The following is a 22,954-nucleotide window of genomic DNA, read 5'->3' as shown; positions in this document are numbered from 1 at the left end:
TATTCAGAAATAAGTCATTGAAAAGGAAAGGAAAACAATGAAATTCTTCATATTTCTACTAACATTACTAACAAAGGATTAACATGGCACTTCGCTTGTGAACATGTTTGAAACTAAGAGAGGGAGAGAGTGTAATGTGTACATATGAATGCGAGGTGTATATGTGTGTGTATGTGTATGTGTATGTGTGTGTTTGCACGCGTGTATGTGTGCCTGTATTTGTGAGTGTGTGTGTGAGAGAGAGAGAGAGAGAGAGAGAGAGAGAGAGAGAGAGAGAGAGAGAGAGAGAGAGAGAGAGAGAGAGAAGAGAAGAGAGAGAAACAGAGAGAGAGATAATATAAAAAGAAAAAGAAAAATTTACTGCCAAAGATAACAAAACAAAATGAAAACAGAGCAGTGGACATTCAATATCTCTCCACCAACTTTCACGGAAATATATTCAAACAACGATACTTGTGATACCCCTTACTTACTCCTTTCAATGGCAGGGAGACAAAAGATTCTCCCAACGAGGCACGAGCACTGTCAGAGCCATCACTGGACAGGGAGAGGACTATAGAAAGAACACTGGGGAGAAACAGAACACATAGAAACACACTCATAATAATAATTATAATAATTGCATAAGCCGTTTAACACGGATATGTCGAAAACAGAAGGCTCAAAATCACCCATCTGTCGAACTGTGCCTGCGGTCCCGTTTTTTTTTTCCTTCTTTATCTTTGTAAGATATCCCTCGAACTAAGAATCCCTCGACTACTAAGGCCAGTCGTGACGAATTTGAGCTATCCATTATATTGTATATAGTGTACCAAAGACAATGAAAACTGAAAATAAAATACAAGCAACCGAAATGTGGTTTCTCAGGAAACCGCTGAGAATATCGTGGAAGGAAAAGAAATCAAATGAGGTTGTACTTGATGAAGCCCTTGTGGGACACTTGCTGATAAAAACTATAGGAAAAAGAAAAATGCAGTTTTTGGGACACCTGAATAGACAAACGAGGTACAGGTAATTATCTTGGACAGGTGGCTACTAACGCAGGTTTGACTGTACTTGTAAATAAATTTTACCTCAATTTAAAAATGTTTTCTATGCAGTTTAGGTTCTTCTTTCCCTAAGCATCAAAGTCAAAAGCAAAAAAATAAATGTACTCACCTGGGACTAGTGGGGATGTGAACATCAGGACCTGACCCCATCTGAATGATTAAAACCCTGTAGAAAAAACCAGAGGTACATGACAATTCCAAGGAAAAACTTGTGACATCAGATCTTAAGCAGAAAGGAAAAGAAGCTGAAACTATAAAATCAACGTATCCCCCCCCCCCCCCCCCCCAAAACAAAAATAAAAAAACATCGACACAGCAGAGCCATGAACCCTCCTCCCCCCCCCCTCTCCCCCCCAAGAATGTTACATTTCTAAATTTGAAAAACAACACATAAAATTCTGGAGGTGGTTGGAGGTACAACTGATTTGTCCTGCTTCTTCTTTCTTCCTCTGTCATTTTTGTTCTGCCTATTTATCAGCCTTGTGTGTGTGTGTGTGTTTTGTAAGTGTCACCAAGCACGTTTTGTGGATTCTGGCGCATTATAAATTCATTTATTATTATTATTATTATTGTTCTTTCCAAGGACTAAAATAACAACTCCTGTGTCAATGTTAATAATAATAACAACAACAACAACAACAACAATAATGGGAATATAAAGCACCCAATCCCAAGAAGGCTCTAAGCGCTGTGCAAAACAGAAACATCACTCAATTTAACCGACGAATCAAAGTACAGAAAAGCACATTGTGAGACCATTTAACAGCAACAACAACAACACACACACACACGCACACACACACAAAATTCCCAGACCCACACACATTCTTACATACAAAATTTACTGGCAGAGGATAGCGTTGGACAAATAAATGTGTCTCATTACTCAACTTCAAAAAGATGTTTTTGTTTTAGTAAGCATTTTAGGGGCACTTGCAACACAATTAGGTCATACAGGCGCCCAAGTTTAGAAGTGGTGTTACAAGAGAGGAACAAACACCAAAATAATGGTTTGTTTGATTAAAGAGAAGCACAGCGACATAATAATGGTCATTTAATGCTGGGAAAAGTACGACAGACAGACAAAAACAACAGAAGGAAAGTGAAGAAGCAGGACCTACCAGTGGCGCCCTCCATCCACCCACTCAAAAAAAAAAAAAAATGGAGCAGAGTTAGTTTTAGTTTTAGTAAGAGTTTTACGGCACTTGCGACACAATAAGATCATATAAGTGCCGAAGATTTGAGGTGTTACAAGAGAGTAACAAACATAAAAAAGGAGGAGAGTTAAGAACGACAGATGTTTGATAGGAAAGAAGAAGCAAACCCCACCAGAGCACCCGCCAACCACCCACAATTAGGTCATTTAAGAGCCAAAAGATTAGGTGTTAAAAGAGAGTCACAAACACAAAAAAAAATGGACCAGAGACAAGGACGATAGATGTTTGATAGGAAAGAAACTTAGGAGTTTAAGAACTTTAAGAGCACCCGTCAACCAGCCACGCAAACAACAGATGTTTTAAACCCACCTGTTCAGCTGATACGCCTCCACAGCGTAGGACGCAGCCAGGCCGTGGGCAGAGTGTGCAGTGGGCGAGGCGGCACCGTTGGGTGTGCCGTTGTGTTGGCGCGCCGGGCGACTCACCAGACACAGGCTGGATTGGGACTGGAGACACACAGAGGAGGAACAACAGTAAAAAGGAGGTGAGGGAATTCAATTTGTTTCAGCTAGTAGAGTTTTATGGCTCTTTCAACAACACCATTAGGTCATAAAAGTGCTGAAGATTAGAGGACTTACAAGACAGCAAGTTTTGGAAGAGTTTTACAGCACTTGCAACACAATAGATGTGTTACAAGAGAGTAATATACACAAAAAAGAAGCAGGAGAGATAAGGACAATAGATGTTTCATAGGAAAGAAGGAGCAAATCACATCAGAGCACCCATCAACCACCCATCATGAGAGAAATAAACACAAAAAAGAAGGAGGACAGATTACGGCTCTTGCAACACCATTAGGTCATTTAGTTGTCGAAAATTAGGTGTTACAAGAGAGTAATAAACACAAAAAAAGAAGGAGGAGAGATAAGGACGATAGATGTTTGATAGGAGAGTAATAGCAAACCACACCAGAGCATCCGCCAACCACCCACAAAAGGTGAGTTGTATCAGGTTCAGGCTGGATTGGGACTAGAGAGGTGTTGACGCAAGAAAGAAAATTAAAAAAACCATTACCCAACAGCCAGAAAAATGCCGGTTCTTTTAACTCATTATTTTGATGAGCGCCCGTTTTCACCACGCTGCCTCACATATAAGTACAGATAGACAATACTCGTTGAGAAAAGCATACAGTGAGCTTATATCACCTACGCTACTTGAATAAACGCAAATAGAAAGATAATCACCTTTGACAACAAAATAGAATCTATGGCAGCATGTACACTTTCTGCATAAATAGTCTGGGGACTGGACACATCCTGCGGAGAAAGGAACACGATGACAAAGAAGTGATGAGCAAGTTTTGAAACTTATCTGAAATGAATATCTGCATGACTTCATAATAATACAGGTGAATTTGCCCAATGCAAGATGACCACCTATTGTCGAGGAGAAAAAGCAGTCATCTTTGATAGGTGGTCTTCTTGGACAGTGTCATCATAAAAATATCAAAAACAAAACAAAAACCCCAAGGGGAGAGTTGAAAGTGATTGTTTGTACAGGAGATTGTCTTGGGTAGGCGGCCTTGTGGTTGGGCTCTCAGACTAGAAACCATAAGGTCGAGGGTTCGAATCCCTTCAGGGGCCCGATGTTGTGTACTTGGGAAAGGCACTTTACACGAATTTTCCTCACTTCACCCAGGTGGGAATGGGTACCCAGCTATAGACTGTGAAAATTCTTGTCAGTTTGTTGGTGTTTGAGCACTTAATCAGCTGCTTGCACTGTATGCTTCCCAGGAAGCTGAGAATATTTCCGAGTGCTCTATGGTCAGCTGGGGTAATAATATAGTGTGTAAAGTGCATGGAGCTTGCTGTACAGCGGGAATATGCACTGTACAAATGCTATTTATTGTTTATTATTAGAACAGGTTCAACTGTATCACCATTGATTGGCAAAGGCATTCTATTTCACCACCTAAATTCCATGAGGCAGATACAGCATTGCAGTTGGCATCGGAAAACTAGCGGTTAAGCTATATTGCGACCAGTCTGTCAGGAGTATGTCACTGCTATTCAAATATTTAACTCTTTATCTCCGAGGGGGATAAACCCACTACGCCAGGGCCCTTTTTTGGTGCTGAATCTAAAATTGACAAAAACGTCATTAAACGGGTCGTTAAATCAAAACTAGCAAACTTTTTTTTGATAGTTCTTAGTTTGTTTTAGTAGAGATTTTACGGCACTCGCAACTGCATAAGGTCATATGAGAGCCAATTTGATAGTTCTTCATCTAATGAATGAACTTCCGGTAAAAAGAGACCTGTTTTCGGCAATTGCTCAAAAGTAATTTGATGTGGAAGTCGTTGTAAAGGAACGTGCCCGAGCCGTTGTCAGCAGCTCACCAGTTCTGCTCGCGAGCCGGTCGGAGATAAAGAGTTAATCTTCACCAATCAGTTAGGAGCTGTTGTGCCACCACTCAGTGGAAGCAAAGCACATATTGGCACATGAACCATGATCACTTAAATACAAAACAAACGTTGTAAGGCTTCAAATCTTCAGCACTTTCAAAATGTCAATACTGACAATTTTGACGTTCAAAAGGTCAATATTGACAATTTCATGAGAAATTTCACATCGCAAAACTTGATTTGTTTGCATCATACATACACATAAGAGCACACACAAGCACAGGTGACAGAAAACATTTTTCACTTTCTCCTCATTACTCCTTGTATCCTTAATCTCCGGAAGTCTCAGGATCCTGAATAACTACAAACAGTAAGAAGCTGTCATTTGTACAGGTGACTGTTAGAGCAGATTTGACTGCATCATCAAATCTTAAAAAGAAAACAAATCGACAGCTTCGTGTAAAACAATGTCTCATGCCATTTTGAACAGTGCAGTATGACACAGTCTTATACCGAGCAGTCGAAATGATTCCTCATCTCACCTTCTGGCACTGTTTCCACACATCTGAATGTGTCAGGCTTTCTATTACTCCATCTGAGGCCTTGTCCCATGACAAAGAGAACCTGAAGTACGGGGGATGACAACATCAACAAAATATTTTAATTTAAAAAAAAAAAAGAAAAAAAGTGAGGCGTGCTATGAAAATGAGTTATTTCTCAGATTTTAGCAGTATGATTTATTATAGGTTGTGTTTTTAAAACGTATTAATTAACTCTTATTATACAGAAGGCTATTTCTCCTTTATATGCAACCAAGTGTCACGATGGCAATACAGGAATTTCCCAAAAAATTTGGGAAGGTTGGCAAGCCTGCATACACTATTTTGCAAAGTGACACATGACGGAGTCCTACACTGAGCAGTTGGCCTGAGTACTTACTTAGAAGCTGGGAAGCTGAGATCAGTCTCCTGTATGAGTTTATCGATGGCTTGGTTGTATTCTTCCAGCAGTTTAATGGCGTTGTCATCTGCACAGTCTTGGATCAAAGGAAATGTCTGTGGTCTCGTCTCAGACGTGTAAAACTCGATATTCTGACTGTGGAATTTAGAAAATGTCTCACACTGACACATGTGTCATAATTCATAATAATTACCATTTCCATGAAATTCTACACTTGTTCTCAAATACCTCATGTTTCTGAAAGGAAAATAAAAGCATCCCCACCCCTCAGCTATTCAGCTTTTAATTTCCATGCAAACCTCAGCATTATCTTCTAATTACACTTCTTATACTAATCAAATATATTCAAAAATACTTAATAATAATTATTCTGAGTACTTTGCGAAGAGTAGAATAAAAAGATGGACCTGGGGGAGTACATTTAAAAGTTAGGTAATTTTTAAAGAAAAGGCCAAACTACACTTTGCCCCAATGCTGAGTGAAATAAAAAAATAAAAAAAACCTGGAAAGAAATCGGAAATTATTTCAATTTTGAGCATATCATTTCGACGTTTCCAAGACTTAGCAAGGTTCAACAACATATTCAGATGTCTGGTTTATATCTCTTCCATTGAGGCCTCTCCGAATATCCTTGACATGACAATGATGATAATACAGTTAACAAACACATAGTGAGTCACATTAGAAATGATAAGTTTGGAGCAAACAATTCTCAGATTCTCGAGCAATCTGCAGAGATAAGACGAAATAAGCTTTCTTGGTTTTCAATTTGTAAGAAACTGATATTGTGCTTTCACTCATCTCTGCAACATATAACCTAGATGTGAAACATTATGACATAAAAAGACAAAGACGTGTATATTAGGTCTCCCTTAGCTCATTGCATAGTCAATTAATGGATATTACATACAGTCGAACCTGCCCTAACGACCACCTGTCCAAATGACCACATCTCACTTCCTCCTTTGCATTAAAACAAAAAAAATAACATCGACATTGTACACTACTTGTCTAAGATGATCACTTTTCTCTTTAAAAATGAGTGGTTATCTTGGACAGGTTTGACTCTACATAGTAGAGTTTACATCGTCTTTGCTTTTTTGGAGCTCTTTTACTGTTTCTGTTTGGACCGCGTGTCATTCCATCATGGAGGTGCATGGCAGCGCTCGGAATATTAATTAACTATTTGTCCTGTCCTACGTGTATGCCTGAGTACACCTAACCTTTGTAGCATTCACTGCCATTGCAAACGACCAAGACAAATTTCCCCCTGTGAGACGAATAAAGATTGTCATTGTATGACCACAGAATAAGAACTGGCGTCTGTAGTGCAGTGGTTAGGCGCTTCGCTCTTGCAATCAGGGGACCCGAGTTTGATTTTCGAGTGGGGAACATTTTTATCCAGTATCTCGGTCTTTGTGGTGGGATGTTGTACCCTTTTCAGCCGGGTTGGTTTTGACAGGCAAGCCCCGCCTCCTAAATCTAATGAGCTAAATAGTGTTGATGGGGACGTAAAAACACTTACATCTAAAAAAGAAAGACATAGATAAATTTTTTAATATCAACAAAAATCACAAAGTGCATACTGTGAGTTTCATAAAGGATTTTGTACAATTCTCTTGACATTGGGGACTTACACAGGTGGAAGATTCAAGACTTGCTTGAATGGGTAAGCCTCTGTTTTGATCAAGTGCGACTCCACTACATCTTGATATTCCAGGCAGTGCCAATAGGGGTGTAGAATTTTGATACAGTTCAGCACAGACTCGACAACACTGGAGACAGAAGCAGCAATAAGAGGGGTTACTTTCTCATTATTTGCCATCCTGCACACTGAAAACATTACAGGGTGGGTGGTTGGTGGTTGCTCTTGTGTTTTTCCAATCAAACATCGATTATCTTTATCTCTCCTTTTTCTTTGTATTCGCAAATAATGGAAGAAAATTGGAGCAAATAAAATTGTGTAAATACCCCACCAAGAAATCCGTCATAAAACAGACTAATCCAAGCTTTTAAGAATTGAAGTGACCATTTTTTTTACAGGAAAAGCAGTATTTGGCAAAATTTCAAAGTTTTATGATCACAGAGTACTCTTCTGCCCTAAAGTTTTCACGTAAATTTGAAAATACTACTCAAAACAATTTAACAAACAACTGCTAATCAAAATGAGAAGCTCACACTACATCTTTCTCGGACGCTCTCAACCTTTTATTTAATATTAGCGAGCAACATTTGAAATAAAGCAGCACAATCTACTCCATCAAGTAATTCACACTTTATAAAAGAGTGTAAGAAAAATAAAATGCTAATGAACAAGAGCTTCTTTCAACTCGACACGACGAGTATCACATTTTATGATCAGCGTCTCTTCATTCGTCCTACCTGGGCTTTGTGGCGTTGGTAGCCTGGAGAACGGGGATTCGAGCCTCAGCGCGGTCTGACGTTGTGTCCTTGGGAAAGGCATTTTACACGAATTTTCTACTTGTCTCGGTCCTTTCGGAGATGCATGTCAAACTCGGAGGTCCCGCCTCTTAAATAACCTAACAGTGTTGATAGGGGCGTTAAACCTATACTATTTCACCATTTTATTTTACCTGGGCTTTGGTGCAGACAACGGTGCAATGTTCGGTGTGGGATCACCGAGCAGAGCCCTCACACACAAGGCAGTCGATTCAGCTAGAGACTTGAGATTATATCCTCCCTGAAGAAAATAAAAAATAACCGTAAACACAAAAGAACGAGCATGTCTCTGTCTTTGTGTTAGAAAAAAAAGAAGAAGTTTAGTAGAGTTTTTACGGCCCTCGCAACTGCATAAGGTCATATGAGTGCCAAGGGGTGGATGTCAACAGAGTAGTCTTTACAGGGAATCAAGCTTACTGTGCTCACCTCTCTACCTTCAACAGCATAAAGTCTGCTTCGACTATCAAGGGTAAATAGCGGGTCACAAGAGTGTGACAAACATACAAAAGAAGTAGAGGAAAAATGACGATAATTTTGACAGAAAATTTGCCATAAATCAAATATCAATTATCACGTTATCACTTCATCAACAACGTGGAAACATTTATGATGCAACTCTCGAAAGGTTCAGTTTTAGTTTTAGTAAGCATTTTACGGCACTTGCAACACAATAAGGTCATATAAGTGCCGAAGAATAGACGTGTTACAAGAGAGTAACATACACAAAAAAGGAGGAGAGAAAAGGACGATAGATGTTTGATAGGAAAGAAGGAGCAAACCACACCAGAGCACCCGCCAACCACCCACTCGAAAGGTTCAAAAGTTACACAGGTAATATATCCCCACAAATGTCATTTTAGTTCAAGCAAAAGTTTTACGCCACTTGCACCACAATAAGGTCATATAAGTGCCGAAGATTAGAGGTGTTACAAGAAGAGTAACAAACACGAAAAAGAAGGAGGGAACGGGAAGATAGATGACTGTGTGCCAGGAAAGAAGACAAAATATTTTGTTGGGAGACTTACCTCTAATAAAAGTGCAAGTTTCCCTGAAGCCAGGGGTGTCAGCAGATTCACGAAATGTGCGAAACAGGCAGGTGTGACAAGCATCTCTCCCTGTGAGAAACAACAGACATGAATAGAATAATAAGAAGAAGAAGAACAATAATAGCAATAAAAATAATGATAATAATAAATAGCATTTCGTCGCCTTAGAACTATTCTTTACAAACTCTATACTGAAGTATAAATTTGGACAAAGTTGTTCGGAAGCGACGATTTTTTTAACATAAACTCCCACTTAACAGCAAGCTGTGAGCGCTTCACAATCTATATTATTACCCCAGCAGATGTTGATAGCATTCTGAAACAATCTTAACTTCCTGGGAAGCATACAGACATGAATACAACAGTTGGCACCTTTTTTTCTTTTTTTTTTTTATATATTAAGTAAGAGTTTTATGGCACTTGCAACACGATCAGGTCATATAAGTCAGGCTGAAGATTTGAGGGGATACAAGACAGTAAAAAAACACAAAAAAGAAGGAGGAGAGATAAAGATGATAAATGTATGATAGGAAAGAAAGAGCACACCACATCAGAGCACTACTCAAAGGTTACTCGTTTTACAACAACAATACAAAAACTGGCTGGGAACTACTCCATCAAGGACAAACAACATATCCTTCGTCTAGCTCTAATTAATTACATATCTATACCTTCAGTAATTTCACCATCACACTTACACACACATATGAATGTACAGATACTGAAATACACTAGCATGCCCATAGACAGTTCACATATGCACCTGAATGAACATATACAATCACACCTGTCCAGACAACCACCCATGATTGAAGAGAAAAACAGTTATTTTAGATAGGTCATCTGCTTGGACAGTATCATTAAAATAAAACTAAAACTATTGTTCCATCCCGTCATTTTATGCAAGAAAAATTTTGAAATTAAGCAAACTGTGCCCAAAAATGTGAAATTATGCGATTCTGTTAATTTTTAACAAAGAATGATAAAGGAAAATAATCAGAAATTATGTAAAAAATGATCAAATTTTGCTAAATTATGCGTGGTGCATAAAACTACAGGGACAGACTGTTTGTTTGAGTAAAGAGAGGCACATTGACACAATTATGGTCATTTAGTGCTGGAAAAAAGTAAGACAGACAGACAGACAAGAAATAACAGAGGGAAAGTACAAAAGTAGGACCTAACAGTGGCCCCTCCAACCAACCAATGAAAAAAAAAAAGTGAAGGAGAAAGTGAGAAGTAGTTGTTTGTACCAGTAAGGGTCTTACACAGGTGGATGCTTGAGCAGATTCAATTGTACAACCAGAAACAACAAATCACATACATATTATGTACACAATAACAACAGGAGTGAATGTGAAGAAACAGGCACATTAGAACAAACCCTCGTCCAACATCATACTCCTTTGAAACTTTACACACACACTACACACATGCGCACCCACACACACACACCCACACACACGCGCGCGCGTGCACATACATACACACACACACACACACAAGCTGAGTATACACATTAAAAAAGCCAATTACATTCACACACAACAAAAACATCTCCGTGAGAAAGACATACTGTACAAGGCAAAGGCAAAACAAATCTGAATAAAAATGTTACCTCTGGGCAACCAATGGCTGAGTCAAATCCAGCAGACACAATAATAAGTTCTGGGTCAAACTGAAAAATAAAGAAAAAAAAACCCAATAATGTGGGAAACCATCCATACAGTTGCAGCCCTCCATTTCAGTTTTTAAAAAAGTTTTAGTAGAGGTTTTACGGCGCTCGCAACTGTATAAGGTCATATGAGCGACAGAAGATTAGAGAGAGTAACAGACATAAAAAAGAAGAAGAGGAGATAAGAACGACAGATGTTTGATAGGAAAAAAGAAGCAAACCACACCAGAGCACCCGCCGACCACCAACCTCCATTTCAGATTCGTACCAATACAAACAAATTGTAACACAAGTAACCCCCCCCCCCCCCCCCCATACAAAGGATCAACAAGCAAACATGTTCCATACATGAAGACAGCAGCTTACCTAACATTAGGTAACTGCACTGTCGATTATCTTATGACATAACAAATCAACACAATAGGCAGTTATATTCTTTAAAACAACTGTCTGTCATGATGAACATTTTCTTGAAGGGAACTGAGATATAACTGGGTTATTGATTGAAAAGTGAATTTTGTGATCTTGAAAATACAGAGTCAGTCCAACAGGTATGATGACTTATGCCTCCTCTTATTTGTGTACCTAGAATAGTAGACAACTTCAATTGATGTCAATCATTTTGAATATTTCAGTCACATTTCGTAAAAACAAACATATTATATTTACCCAACTCGTCAATAACAAATACTCCTTTGGAAAAGAAGAGCTAAAAATCTTAAACATTATCTTAGAAACAAGATCACCAAAAAGTATTATTTTTCTTTTAACATTCTCTGAATTTTACATCACTTTTGAGGCAAAAGTTCTTTCAGACACTGGAATCCATTTGGAATACTAAGATTTAAGAACGTTAGTCAAAACAATGCACCATTCCATTGTGACAAACATTTCTCCGCAAAAACATTTTAACAGTGAAAATGCAAAACATGCTATAGATGGATTACATGACTTGCAATCCTTACTCATTCAACCAGTCATGAAACTTGTAGAAATGACAACTTACCTCATAAAACACTGGTAAAAGCAGGTTGAAAAATATAGATAAATAATCACTGTTACCACAGCCAGTCTGAAAAAAAACAACAACAGGCACACAAATCAAAACGATAATTCACCAAACTATCCATGCATTTATGTAGCTTTACCACTTTGAGAACTATCATACACTGAATTAAAAATTTTGTGCATGGTTTATAGATCTTTACATCAGTGCTCACCAAATTAACTTACAGAACTTATGGAAATGTATGCACCATCTCATAATTTAAGATCTTCAAATGACCATCAGCTCTGCATGCCTAGGTCCAGAACAATGTTGGGTGAAAGGGTCTTTTCCATCTGTGCCCCAAAACTTCAGAACAATTTGGATTTAGATGTTAAAATATCTCTTTCAATTGATCAATTTAAATCAAAGTTGAAGACAATGTTTTTCAGGAAAGTATATTTATAATGCTGGAACTCTACATCTGAAACATCTGTCAGTCATAGTGGTACTGAGCTTTACAGCTTTTGCGTGTGTGTGTGGGTGTGTGTTTTGTAAGTGCCATCAAACACTTTTTGTGGATTCTGGCGCGATATTAATTCATTCATTATTATTATCATTATTATACATTGCCTTGCCTTTGATTAAAAAAAGACAAGGGCAAAACTAGTGTAACAAACCAATCAAACAATGTATCAAAAATACTTTATTTAATCAGACACTTCCCTCTGCCTTCGGACAGCAGAATTAAATAACATGCATCAAGTTCTAGACCTTGTAAAAATTTGTCATAGCTTGACTCTTAGTATATGGAAGGATATTCCTCTTTTCAACGCAGCTAATTATAACATCCACGTTTTCGGCAACACAAACTTCTCTATAACTTCACTTCCATTTAATCTATTTGCACCAGACTGAGTGGAAATGAGTGACCAAAGCAGTTAACATACAATCTGATTATAGAGAGAAAGATGAATTTGTTGAGGTTTAGTATATATATATTTTTTTTTTGCAATGACTGTAAACAACCGAGAGATGCTGTGAGCCAGCTGACCTGGCTGGTTGTTTGCTAAGAGTAAATAAAAATTTCGCCAACTCACCTCATTGAGGGGGATATTGATGGTGTAACCCTTGCCCGGCCCCTCCCCTATAAAATCATAGTCCGACTCCCGAAGATGTGGCCACTCAGAGCCCAGCTCGTAACGGTGGATGCTCACAAACAATACCCTGGAAGAAAAAAGAGGGGGGTGGGTGTAGTTTTTTGTTTTGTTGTTTCACAGTCCTTTGCATACAACAAATTTAATGTTCATAAAGTAGATTTTGAGGAAATACCAAGATATTTCCCACATTATTGTAACAATCCAAAATATTTTCCACATCATTGTAAAAATAACATAAAGGTCAATCTTTTATACTAATATTTGCGTCTCTTGGTTACCATTCAAACATTCGCATTATCAACTGAAAAAGACCGAAGGGTCTTGCAGTCCATCACTGACAGAAGGACATGGCAGGAGCAGAGTGTTGAGAACTGAAATGCCAATTTTAGACTTCAACATTAATTAATTCTTTCATTTAATTTCTTACAATAAAAACATATTTTCAATTTTTCAAAACTTCAACAATTATTTTATCATTTAACTTCCACAATAGTCATTGGATTACCAAATGATGTTTAAAAGTGCTGCTGCTCATGAGCCTTTCACTTCTTTTCAAATCTATTCAGGCAGCAATAACTTACTGAACAAGACAATGTCTCCTGTACTTTAGAGAGGTCCATTTATTCTGACAAAATTCTAGATCTACCAAACTCACTAAAGTGGACCAAAATCATTATGAAATCGTGAAAAACATTTTTAAAATTTTGACAAAGCACCAGGATGAATAAACCACTATCTTTACTCTATAACTTTTCTTTTCTTGCATTAACTGTTATTTCGACCTGAAACAGTGTTCAAACTAACGACTGTGAAAATTAGATGGGAGTTCAGACACCTACCTTGGGTCATCATAGAAGGCAAATTGCGTCCCCTGACCATGATGCACATCCCAGTCCAAGATGAGAATCCTACAGAAGATTAAAAAAGAAAAAAAAGTAACATATATGAAAATGGTGGAATGGTATAAGCTTAATTCCCCTATCAACACTATTAGGTTATTTAAGAGGTGAGACATCCCAGTTAAATCTTCATCTCCACAAGGACCGAGCTAAATGGGAAATTCTTGTAAAGTGTCTTTTCCAAGGACACAACGTTGGACCGAGCTGAGGCTCGAACTTCCGAACCTGCAATCTCATGATAACAGGTCTGGTAGCCTAACCACTAGTCTATCGACGCCAATTAAAAAGTACGACATCAATGGCAATAGATTACAGAAAAGAGAAGACAAGTACTCGGAACATGGAGGCAGCAGAGAATGTTAATTTCCGCAAATTCCATATCTTTTTCTTTCTTAGTAAGTAGTGGATAAAACTGTCAGGAGCTTTTTCTCAAAAACCACTTCACCAGAAAGCTTTGAACGTCAATTTCCTCTTTTATCCATTCAGTGGGGGTACCAGGATCAAATAAGACAAAATTAGACCCCAAACATGCAACTTATTATACTTCATAAAGTGAACACAAGTAAAATGATACAAGAGCAACTAGTTTATATACTACACATATCTTTTGTTAAATATCTTATATTGGTATCTTTTGATGTGGAATTCAACACGACTGAAATCTTGTAAAAATGCAGAAAGCACCTCAGAACATGAAATAGCAGGGGGGAAAAAGAAGGAAGACATTGATATAAAGCCTGGTGCTGCATGTGGAAGAAATGTACAGGCTGTCGCTCCCCCCAAAAAAACATTGAGTACTTTTCAATACAAAATATGCTCAACTTCTTCCAAAACTCATAGCCTGTCCTTCTTCATTAACTAATAACATTATAGTTAGATATTGCTTACACACCCTACCCTTATAGAAGTTCAACTAACTTATTACAGAACTACAATGTGAACTCAAATCTTCTCGCTTAATGTATTCTTCCAACTCACATTTATCAAATTATATTGAAGCCCATCGTTTGCTATTTCAGTTTTATATAAGATCTTCCCACTCCACGCATTCATCCTAGTCACTCTTACTCAAACATATCTATCCTTATCGAGCAATCTTCCTGGTTCTGATGAGATTTCTTTGATCTACAGGAGTATGTGGGTATGCTGAAGCATAATTTAAGTGTACCTTGTAAAGCAGAGAATGAAGGGAGTAGAAGTGTGACGACAATATTCGGGAACCACCAAGGTAAAGGGGAGGCACTTTCCGAACTAGGCATTACCTTTTCAAATTGTACTTCTCCAGTGCACTTTTTGCAGCGATGGCTGCATTGCTCAGATAGCAATAGCCGCAGTACTCCTCTTTCATGGCATGATGGCCAGGGGGTCGCACTATTGCCATCCCATTCCGCACCTGAAACATATACAAGTATTCATACAAAATTATCCAGTGGAATTAACATCTTGAAATAAAATGGAGTAAAAGTCCTTTATGAAGTGATAAAAATCAAATCATGAGTATTTCGGATTAAAATGCAAACAATATGATAGGCGACCTGACAAAATGAGTTACCCCTCGCAATCCACGAAAGGAGATATCTGCCAAAAATAAAACCCAAAAACAAATTAGTAGATTTTCAACTGATGCCATTTTCTTAAAGTTTTTAATATCTTTAATCCTTTCATACTAATAAATTGAATAAACACAACCTATAAATTTGACTTATCTATGTTTATAGGGTTAACATTTGAGATGTTGTATAACTTCTTTCCTCAGCATGGTTCACATACAGCAAAGCAACAAAGTACACTTACTTGCTCAGAAACAACTTTATCAACCAAATCAATGACCCCTCCAAGTGACAGCTTTGCATTTTCAAAGGATTTCTGCAGAGGAATGTGAATGAAAGCAACTGGTCAGAGTAAATGAATCATCAACACAAAAAAGTCACAACTATTGTTTCATCGAAAACGATTTTGCAGGTCAAGTCAAACAGAAAAAGATAACTAACATTTTTGCATAAACAAACAGCCAAGTTATTTACATTCTTGGTTCTAAGTTTTCAAAGTACACTTCCCCTGTGTTCTTTAGTGCTCAAAGGCACAGTTAAGTATTAATCCCTCTTCACTCAATGAATCCGTGACCCTGATATATTGGTGTGCGAGTTATTTGCCCCTATATCGGTGTGTGCTAGTCTGCACAAGGACAAAAAGGGGAAAAATGATGTGAAAAAAACTTGTCAGTTCATGGTAACTATTGTACAGGGGAAGAGAGAAGTGGTTCGAATGAAAAAGGTATGCGGCGTTCATGGTGTGTGTAGCCATGTTTTTTTCTCAGGAGGCAGATTATTTTGGGCTCAGGAGGTCAGGGTTCATCTGGTTGAACAGAAATTGAGTCACTCTCACTGTTCAACATGTATGTGTCACATTGAATGCCCCTGCTAAATGGTGGACCCCCCCCAAAAAAAACACAAAAAAACCCAACCCAACTCAAACTACTTATTTGGTGTCAAATAAATTCTTTATGTCACACTCACTTGATGAAAATAAATAAAATCATATTTCTGGGAAATAGCTTTCAGCTCCTCCCCATTCATGGACTCTGTCATTCTCAGCAGTTCTATATGTTGACGTGTGTGACACAACATCATCTCAGCCTCAGTGGCCTCACGCACCTGCACAAAAATGTATTTACAAACATGAAATTTATTTCAACCGCATCAAACCTTTTTGAACCACCAGCATAATAATAGTCCTTCATAAACTATTTTCACTTCTGTTGAAGAGTGAACAGATTACAAACCATAAAATGAAATTGTATTTCCAGTCGCGGATGAAAAACGAACAGAAAAAAGTACACTAGATTTCATCAAGTAAATATGGCACACTGACAATAACATCACACGCGAGAGTAGGTAGTACCAACTATAGATGAAGATAAGCAATCACCACATAAAATAATATATGCAAATGTGAGGTGTGCTGATAAAATTAAATGAGTTACTTCTCGGATTTTAGCCTTATGGAAATTGATACATAAACTTTTTAGGTGTAGTGTGTATAATTTGTAAATATGCAATAATAAAAGACACAGTAGACTTGAAAAAAATGGCAACAATTGAAAATCTATAAATCTAGACCTCAGCTGATATCTCTGCTCTTGGATCGCAAGAAGTAACTCATTTTGTCAGCATACCTCACAAATGTTTTAACAATATCAAGCATAAAGCCAGCCTATGCAGCCCAGTGCATTAAGAAACTTGACCGACTTAAAGGAGTACCAGGTAGGGATCCTACAATTTTGTTTTGTTTTACAGGAATATTTCCTTTCAGTCCAAGTTTCTAAAAGGGAGGTCAAGGGCTCCACGACTGAAACAGCTAACAATGTGTCCAGTATGACATTAATATGTAACTATATTCAAGAAAATATAAAACAATCTTCCAACTCACAGGGACGTGAAGGCATCTTTTCAGAAGGCCAAGTTCGGTACATCTTTCGATACACTTGGTATTTCTTTGCGGCTTTTCTGTGAAGTCTTTATTCCAAGCACTGAAGTGCGAGGAGAGACGGCTGTCGTACACAACACCTGTGCGCCTAATTAAAAAAAACAGAAAGAACATAAGTCATCGTCATCATCATCATCAGTTTCTTTTTCACCCTGCATCAGGGTATAGACCACGAACAAACTCTTTCTCTCCTTTCCCTATCCTGGGCTAGAAGTACTGTGTGACATAAGCCTAAGCACAACTTGACACAAAATTTCACACCCATGCAGCTCCAAACCAAGGCATAAAATAGGCAACCCCCTCATCTTCTATGCAGCTCTGTGGTTTTTGCTTTATCTAATTATGCCATGTTACTGTGATGATGTTGTTTGGGTTGGAGATTCTGTGTATATGCTTGAAAGAAGGATGGGCAGGTAGTAATCGGTGTTGCCTTACATACTGTGTACACTTGTGTTCTGTGCGTGGAAATCTGACAAACAATGAAACCTTTGTATTGTATCAATGAGTTGAGTTTTAAATTTAGGAATGTAATATAATTTTCCTTCAATGTGGAAATGAATCTTGGCTACTCAATGTGTTTTTGGGTGGAGAAACCATTTATGTAGTCAGATTTACTAATAATTTTCTTGTAATTTTGTTATAATTAAAAATTTTGTGTACGTATTTCGATTTTGAGAAAGAGGGGTGCTGGGATCAGAGCATTTTATTATCACATCATGAAATCTTTAAGAAAATGTTGGCAGTGTGACTAAATAATGGCAAACCTTCTTTGATGACTTGAGCCCATGCCAACCATAAAATGTAATTTAATTCAATCTTACATGCCGTACAATTAAATAGCTTTCTTTTTTTCAGTTGAGACGCGATCACCCCCATTATGTTATACTGCAGGGGAACAGAGAGAAAAACAACCGGATGCCCACGCCCGACATTTCCTTATTTCAGGAGACCAATGAACGGGCTCGGAAAAATCATGCAAGGATTTGTAGGTCACATACATTTGCAGAGGGAGTGCGGGAACAAATGGCCGGTCTCCATATGAAGCCGCTTTAGACAGGGGTGGGGGGGGGGGGGGGGGGGGGTAGTGGTACATTTATGATAAATTCTAAATAGCTGCTTGACAAAGAACTTTCAAATTTGAAGGCACTGTAGTGGAAAGATAGATTTCTTACCCTCTCGACATTGAAAATCAAGCTCCATCATAGTTTAGGGAATATCTGATATGAAAGTGTTTCCAACACCGAAAATATAGGTCAATTTAGGTGTACAATTTTCAATGTCCACATATTAGTTTGCCCTATTTTCTGATTGGTTGCCAAGTTTCATTCATATTGGTCTAGAAATAGAGCCAACCGAGTTTGAGAAAGTTAGTCACCTAAGCTCCGATCCTGTCCAAAAATACACCTGCAAATGGGGACCAAAATTTCGCTCAATTGGCATTGCTACTTCAACTACTTGTTGGTCACTAATTAACCCTCTTAGCACTAAGCCCTTTTTACCATTACTTCCTTTCAGTGCTAGGTTTATTTTTAAAAAATGCTAATTTTCAACATGGCTATAAAAAAAGCTCATATATCTTTCTTATTTATCATAATTTCTAATTACAGTAAGAAGGAAAAATGTGTCTTAAACAATGAACTACCTTTATATCTGGTCAGATGTGTTTTTTTAATGATGTTGTTGTTGTTGTTGTTGTTGGTATCAAAATCCTCATCATTTTTAGTCCAGCCTGCTTGGAGATCAGCAGGAATATCGACGTCCCCTTCTGGGCTTAACCTCGTTAGATCTAGATCTAGATCTACAACACGATATCCCCATCATTCACACGTAGATCTAAATCTTTTATTTGAGGACCTAATCCTTCTACCTCTTTATCATTGTGGTCTGATTCTAGAAAAATATTGGGTAAATCTGAGTCTAAATCAGCTGACGAATCCGACTTTTTGAAAACTGTGAACAATATCCCTGAGAATTGCCGATAAAAAACTCCCAACCGATCCCCGACTGCGAAATGCGCGGCCAGCGGCACTAATAAACGTTGCACTGGTGGACTGTAATCACCAGCAGTTTAAAAAATGGCTATTATCATGTCAACGGTATAGTTTCTACACTCATGTCGGATCATGACCAGTGGTCGCGATGCGCGCAGAAGGGAGGTATGTGTCATCACGGGTCGTGATGCCCACGCAGAGGGTTAAAACATACTGTTATAATATTATCATCTTCTTCTTTGAAAACAGTTTTACAGGTTCATGAACTATTTTCTGAAAACTATCAGAGAGATTTCAAATTGTTACCTTTCCTCCTGTGGCAACATCATTTTGGCGCCTTTGCTGAACAGCTGTCAAGTCTGAAAACTCTATGTACTGAAGCTGTGGAACCAGAGAAAACAGAGCGACTCAGTAATACTTTACAAACTAACATATCGTTGGTTGGTGGGTGCTCTGGTGTGGTTTGTTCCTTCCTTCCTTCCTCTCAAACTCAAACATTCGTCATCTCATTTCTCCTTTTTTTTTGTGCCTGTTATTAGCTTGTTAACACCTGTAACCTTTGGCACTACTTATATGATCTGACCCGTGCTGCAAGTGTCATTAAACTCTTACTAAAAGAAACAAAATAATACAGTGTTAAGGGTTCTTCCTGAGACAGTGTTAACAATATCAATGTTAACCTCAAGACTGCCCGACAAAGATAAAACATCAACACTGCCCACAGAAATTATCATTCACAATTCAGTCAAAGAATTATATAATTCAGTAACTTTGTGAATTAAATAACAATTTATCATTTGCCATGCAGTCTCACTAAGATACTAAGATGTGATTGTGTTATTGATCATAGTGGATAATGTCAGAAGTCAATCTTAACGTGTTCACTAAAGCAGAGTTAAAACAATGACAATCTTTTATTATTCGCTGAGCAGGGGGGGGGGAGATTCATCTCTTGGTCGTTTACAATGGTAGCACTTGGTGTTACAGAACATGAACATTAACGCATACACACAACAAGAAAGAACATCAAATTGATATGCAGTTTCATGAGTTTGTTTTAGTTTGTAGATAAAAAGGAACAAGGGCTATAGATCTAGAAAAAGAAAAATCACAATTCCCATACAATAATTGGGAGGACTTCCGTAACAAGCGACCACTATGAGACAGAGTAGAACAGATTGGTAGGGATATAAGGGTATGGGTAGAGGTATGGGTAAGGGTTGGGTTATGGTTTAGGTTTAAGTTTATGTTCGGGGTAGGGTTAGGGTTAGGGTTTAAGTTAGGGGCAGGGTTAGGGTTAAGTTAGTGTACTTGGTCTCTTCTTTTTTTATTGTAGTGTTGTTTGTAAGTTTGTTGGGGCCGTCGCTTGTTACAGTAGTTACTTACTGCCTGAAGTCCTTCCCAAAAATTGAGAGTGAGGGAAAGGCATGTAAGGAGAGCCAAAGGGGAATATAAACATCTATCAGCTTGTCTGGTTCTCCCCGACGGATCTCCAACCAGATTCTTACTGAACAGATGGATTTTGAGGTGGATCCTGAGGCGGGGGAGCAGCTATGGACATGCACCGTCAGCGATGATCCAAATCTTATTCTACTGCTAACTGAAACTGTCCTGTGTGTAGACAAAGAGACTCCTCCACCTTTCTGTGGAAGTGTCATAAAGTCGGCCAAAAGAAAATATGTTAAGAGTAGATATACTTACTTTTTACACTCTAGTTCTTGTTTTACGCTGATTATTATTTTTTTTCAAGTGTTAAATTTGTTTTCCGAAGAGCGTTCCCTAGGCTTCCTTTTGCTTATGACAGCCGCCATGTTAGTACCGGATGTTATGAATTCGGTCGAAAGTCGAAAGCGCAACTTGCTTGAGGAAGGAATCAAAGAATCAAATTCACAATACTGTTTTAGTGTTGATAACAGGCAACCAGAATTTAGGAGTACTATTGAAAATTCAACTAAGCCAGTGTGCACAGCTTCGAATAGATGTCTCTAAAATTGAAACTGTAGGCAAGGTTAGCCACTGGAAGCAAGATTTCCGACTTCAGTTTCTGATGTGTATGACCTTTAACCTCCTAAATCAAAACACGGAAGGCTGTCTGCATGTGATCCACCAATTGCCGACTGCTGTGTAGCCAACGATTGTGCATGCACTGTACGTGCTGTCTCAATTATGTGACAAAATTTGGAGTGCAAAAGAAGAAGCAACTCGAACGGTGCATAAATAAGTCACAGGGAGAGTTTGGCCAGACCTGTTGACAGTTACAATGTTTGAACTACACACAACATTCGATCTTTTGTCATCTTTATCGCAATTCATCTACAGTTACCGTCAACACAGTGGGATTTCAGGTGGGTCTTTAAATTTCTAAAAATGAAAACTTACACAGTTGGTCAGTTACATCTTTTTTGGTCAAAGTGAATTTTAGGTGCTTACATTATAAGATTCAATTTACAACAATAACGCATTAATACTTGCGTTTGTAGCATATTTATAGGGGATGATCTAGAGATCTAAGTCCGTAGCATGACAAGAAAGATGGGCGGTTTTGTAGTTTCATTCGTTAAAGTCAAGAGTAGGAGGTTTCAGAGGGACTTGCCCCCCTGACCTAATAAAAATATGGAGGTGGGGGGGGGGGGGGGGGGGTTCCAGGGGGGCATGCCCCCCCCCCCCTGAATTTTATTCTAATTTGATGTTTTGCAGTTGAGTTACATCCCTGCTCTTTGTGTAGCCTATTTCAAACAGTATTTGGTCATCAAGACTTCTGGGTTTCTTCTCTGTATGTAAACAAATGGATCGTGGACTTTAACGAACGGAACTACAAGATCACAGAAAGATGTCCTCGTCACAAAACCTGTTGCGAAAAACAAATTCATGGAGATAGGATAGGAAGAGATCAGGGGATATGTGTCGAACTGTCTGTACAATTTTCGTTTAGCGCGCATCCACATGTTCTCGATGTATTCGGTGTGGATGTCTGGATCGTCCGGTCCACAAAGTGATGCTGATGAACAACAACTGCTCGCACCAATATTTGAAGTGTCTATTCAATTAACGTGTTGTTGTTGTACATTGAGTCTGAAAATGTGCTACAAATGAAAGTAATAATACGTGTTATAAATTGTTGTTGTACATGATTGAGTCTAATAATTTTCGCACATAAAATGCACTGTACCTCTTTTTGTGTCTATTCCCATCGTTTTGATTTTAGATTCAAAATAGATGTTCTACATGTTTGTCTAAGGCTCCTGATCATGAGTATGAAAAACTACTTGTTCTGGGGGTAAAGGCTGGCCAGAGAATAATAGAGGGGTCTTGTCGCCTTATTTCTCAGAACCACTTCGGCCTCAGATCCCTCCTGAGGTGCCTGATAAATACTGATATCAAAAGGCTTTCTTTTCCAATGTTGCTGTTGCACAAAAAGCCTGCTTCATTTCTTTTTTTCAGACCTGTGGTTTGAGTGGTTCAGGACAAGATAAACACTTTTCCTCCCTCGAGCTGCATTTTGCGGTTCGTGGACGTGGCCTTGCTGGACCGAGAGCAGCAAAGTACGGCTCGAGTGGCTCGCTATCAATTCCAATCCAGTAATGTAACAGACACGAAATTCTCGGCCGATCCATGTTTTTTTATTAAATAGAGTTGACTTCCTGTTAGCGGATAAAGAAAATATAGCTCTTACAGACGATTT

The 22,954-nt window shown here is 38.4% G+C and overlaps 2 protein-coding genes across 2 annotated transcripts in view; one reads left to right on the top strand and one right to left on the bottom strand.

Annotated features, from left to right (window-relative positions):
* The window catches only part of LOC101853085 (polyamine deacetylase HDAC10), a 31,253-nt gene extending 10,169 nt beyond the window's left edge, over positions 1-21,084 (bottom strand). The window contains exons 1-19 of the mRNA XM_005097821.3: positions 20,974-21,084; positions 19,579-19,653; positions 17,225-17,369; positions 16,312-16,449; positions 15,590-15,661; positions 15,058-15,188; positions 13,736-13,804; positions 12,837-12,963; positions 11,758-11,823; positions 10,695-10,754; positions 9,056-9,145; positions 8,165-8,271; positions 7,208-7,345; positions 5,550-5,705; positions 5,153-5,234; positions 3,451-3,522; positions 2,576-2,712; positions 1,159-1,215; positions 474-567 (exon numbers count right to left, since the gene is read on the bottom strand). Coding sequence (XP_005097878.1) covers positions 474-567; positions 1,159-1,215; positions 2,576-2,712; positions 3,451-3,522; positions 5,153-5,234; positions 5,550-5,705; positions 7,208-7,345; positions 8,165-8,271; positions 9,056-9,145; positions 10,695-10,754; positions 11,758-11,823; positions 12,837-12,963; positions 13,736-13,804; positions 15,058-15,188; positions 15,590-15,661; positions 16,312-16,449; positions 17,225-17,369; positions 19,579-19,601 — 1,764 coding nt within the window. The 5' untranslated portion in view covers positions 19,602-19,653; positions 20,974-21,084. The remainder of the gene's footprint in view (positions 1-473; positions 568-1,158; positions 1,216-2,575; positions 2,713-3,450; positions 3,523-5,152; positions 5,235-5,549; positions 5,706-7,207; positions 7,346-8,164; positions 8,272-9,055; positions 9,146-10,694; positions 10,755-11,757; positions 11,824-12,836; positions 12,964-13,735; positions 13,805-15,057; positions 15,189-15,589; positions 15,662-16,311; positions 16,450-17,224; positions 17,370-19,578; positions 19,654-20,973) is intronic.
* Positions 21,085-21,312: 228 nt separating this feature from the next.
* The window catches only part of LOC101852848 (gamma-secretase-activating protein), a gene marked incomplete in the record, with an annotated part of 43,879 nt that continues 42,237 nt past the window's right edge, over positions 21,313-22,954 (top strand). The window contains 1 exon segment of the mRNA XM_013082226.2: positions 21,313-21,617. Coding sequence (XP_012937680.1) covers positions 21,533-21,617 — 85 coding nt within the window.

The sequence above is a fragment of the Aplysia californica genome, unplaced genomic scaffold (genome assembly GCF_000002075.1).
Source record: "Aplysia californica isolate F4 #8 unplaced genomic scaffold, AplCal3.0 scaffold00164, whole genome shotgun sequence".
In the NCBI taxonomy this organism is placed as follows: domain Eukaryota; kingdom Metazoa; phylum Mollusca; class Gastropoda; order Aplysiida; family Aplysiidae; genus Aplysia; species Aplysia californica.
Note: the sequence above shows the minus strand (reverse complement) of the source record. Positions and strands in the feature narration are given on the sequence as shown.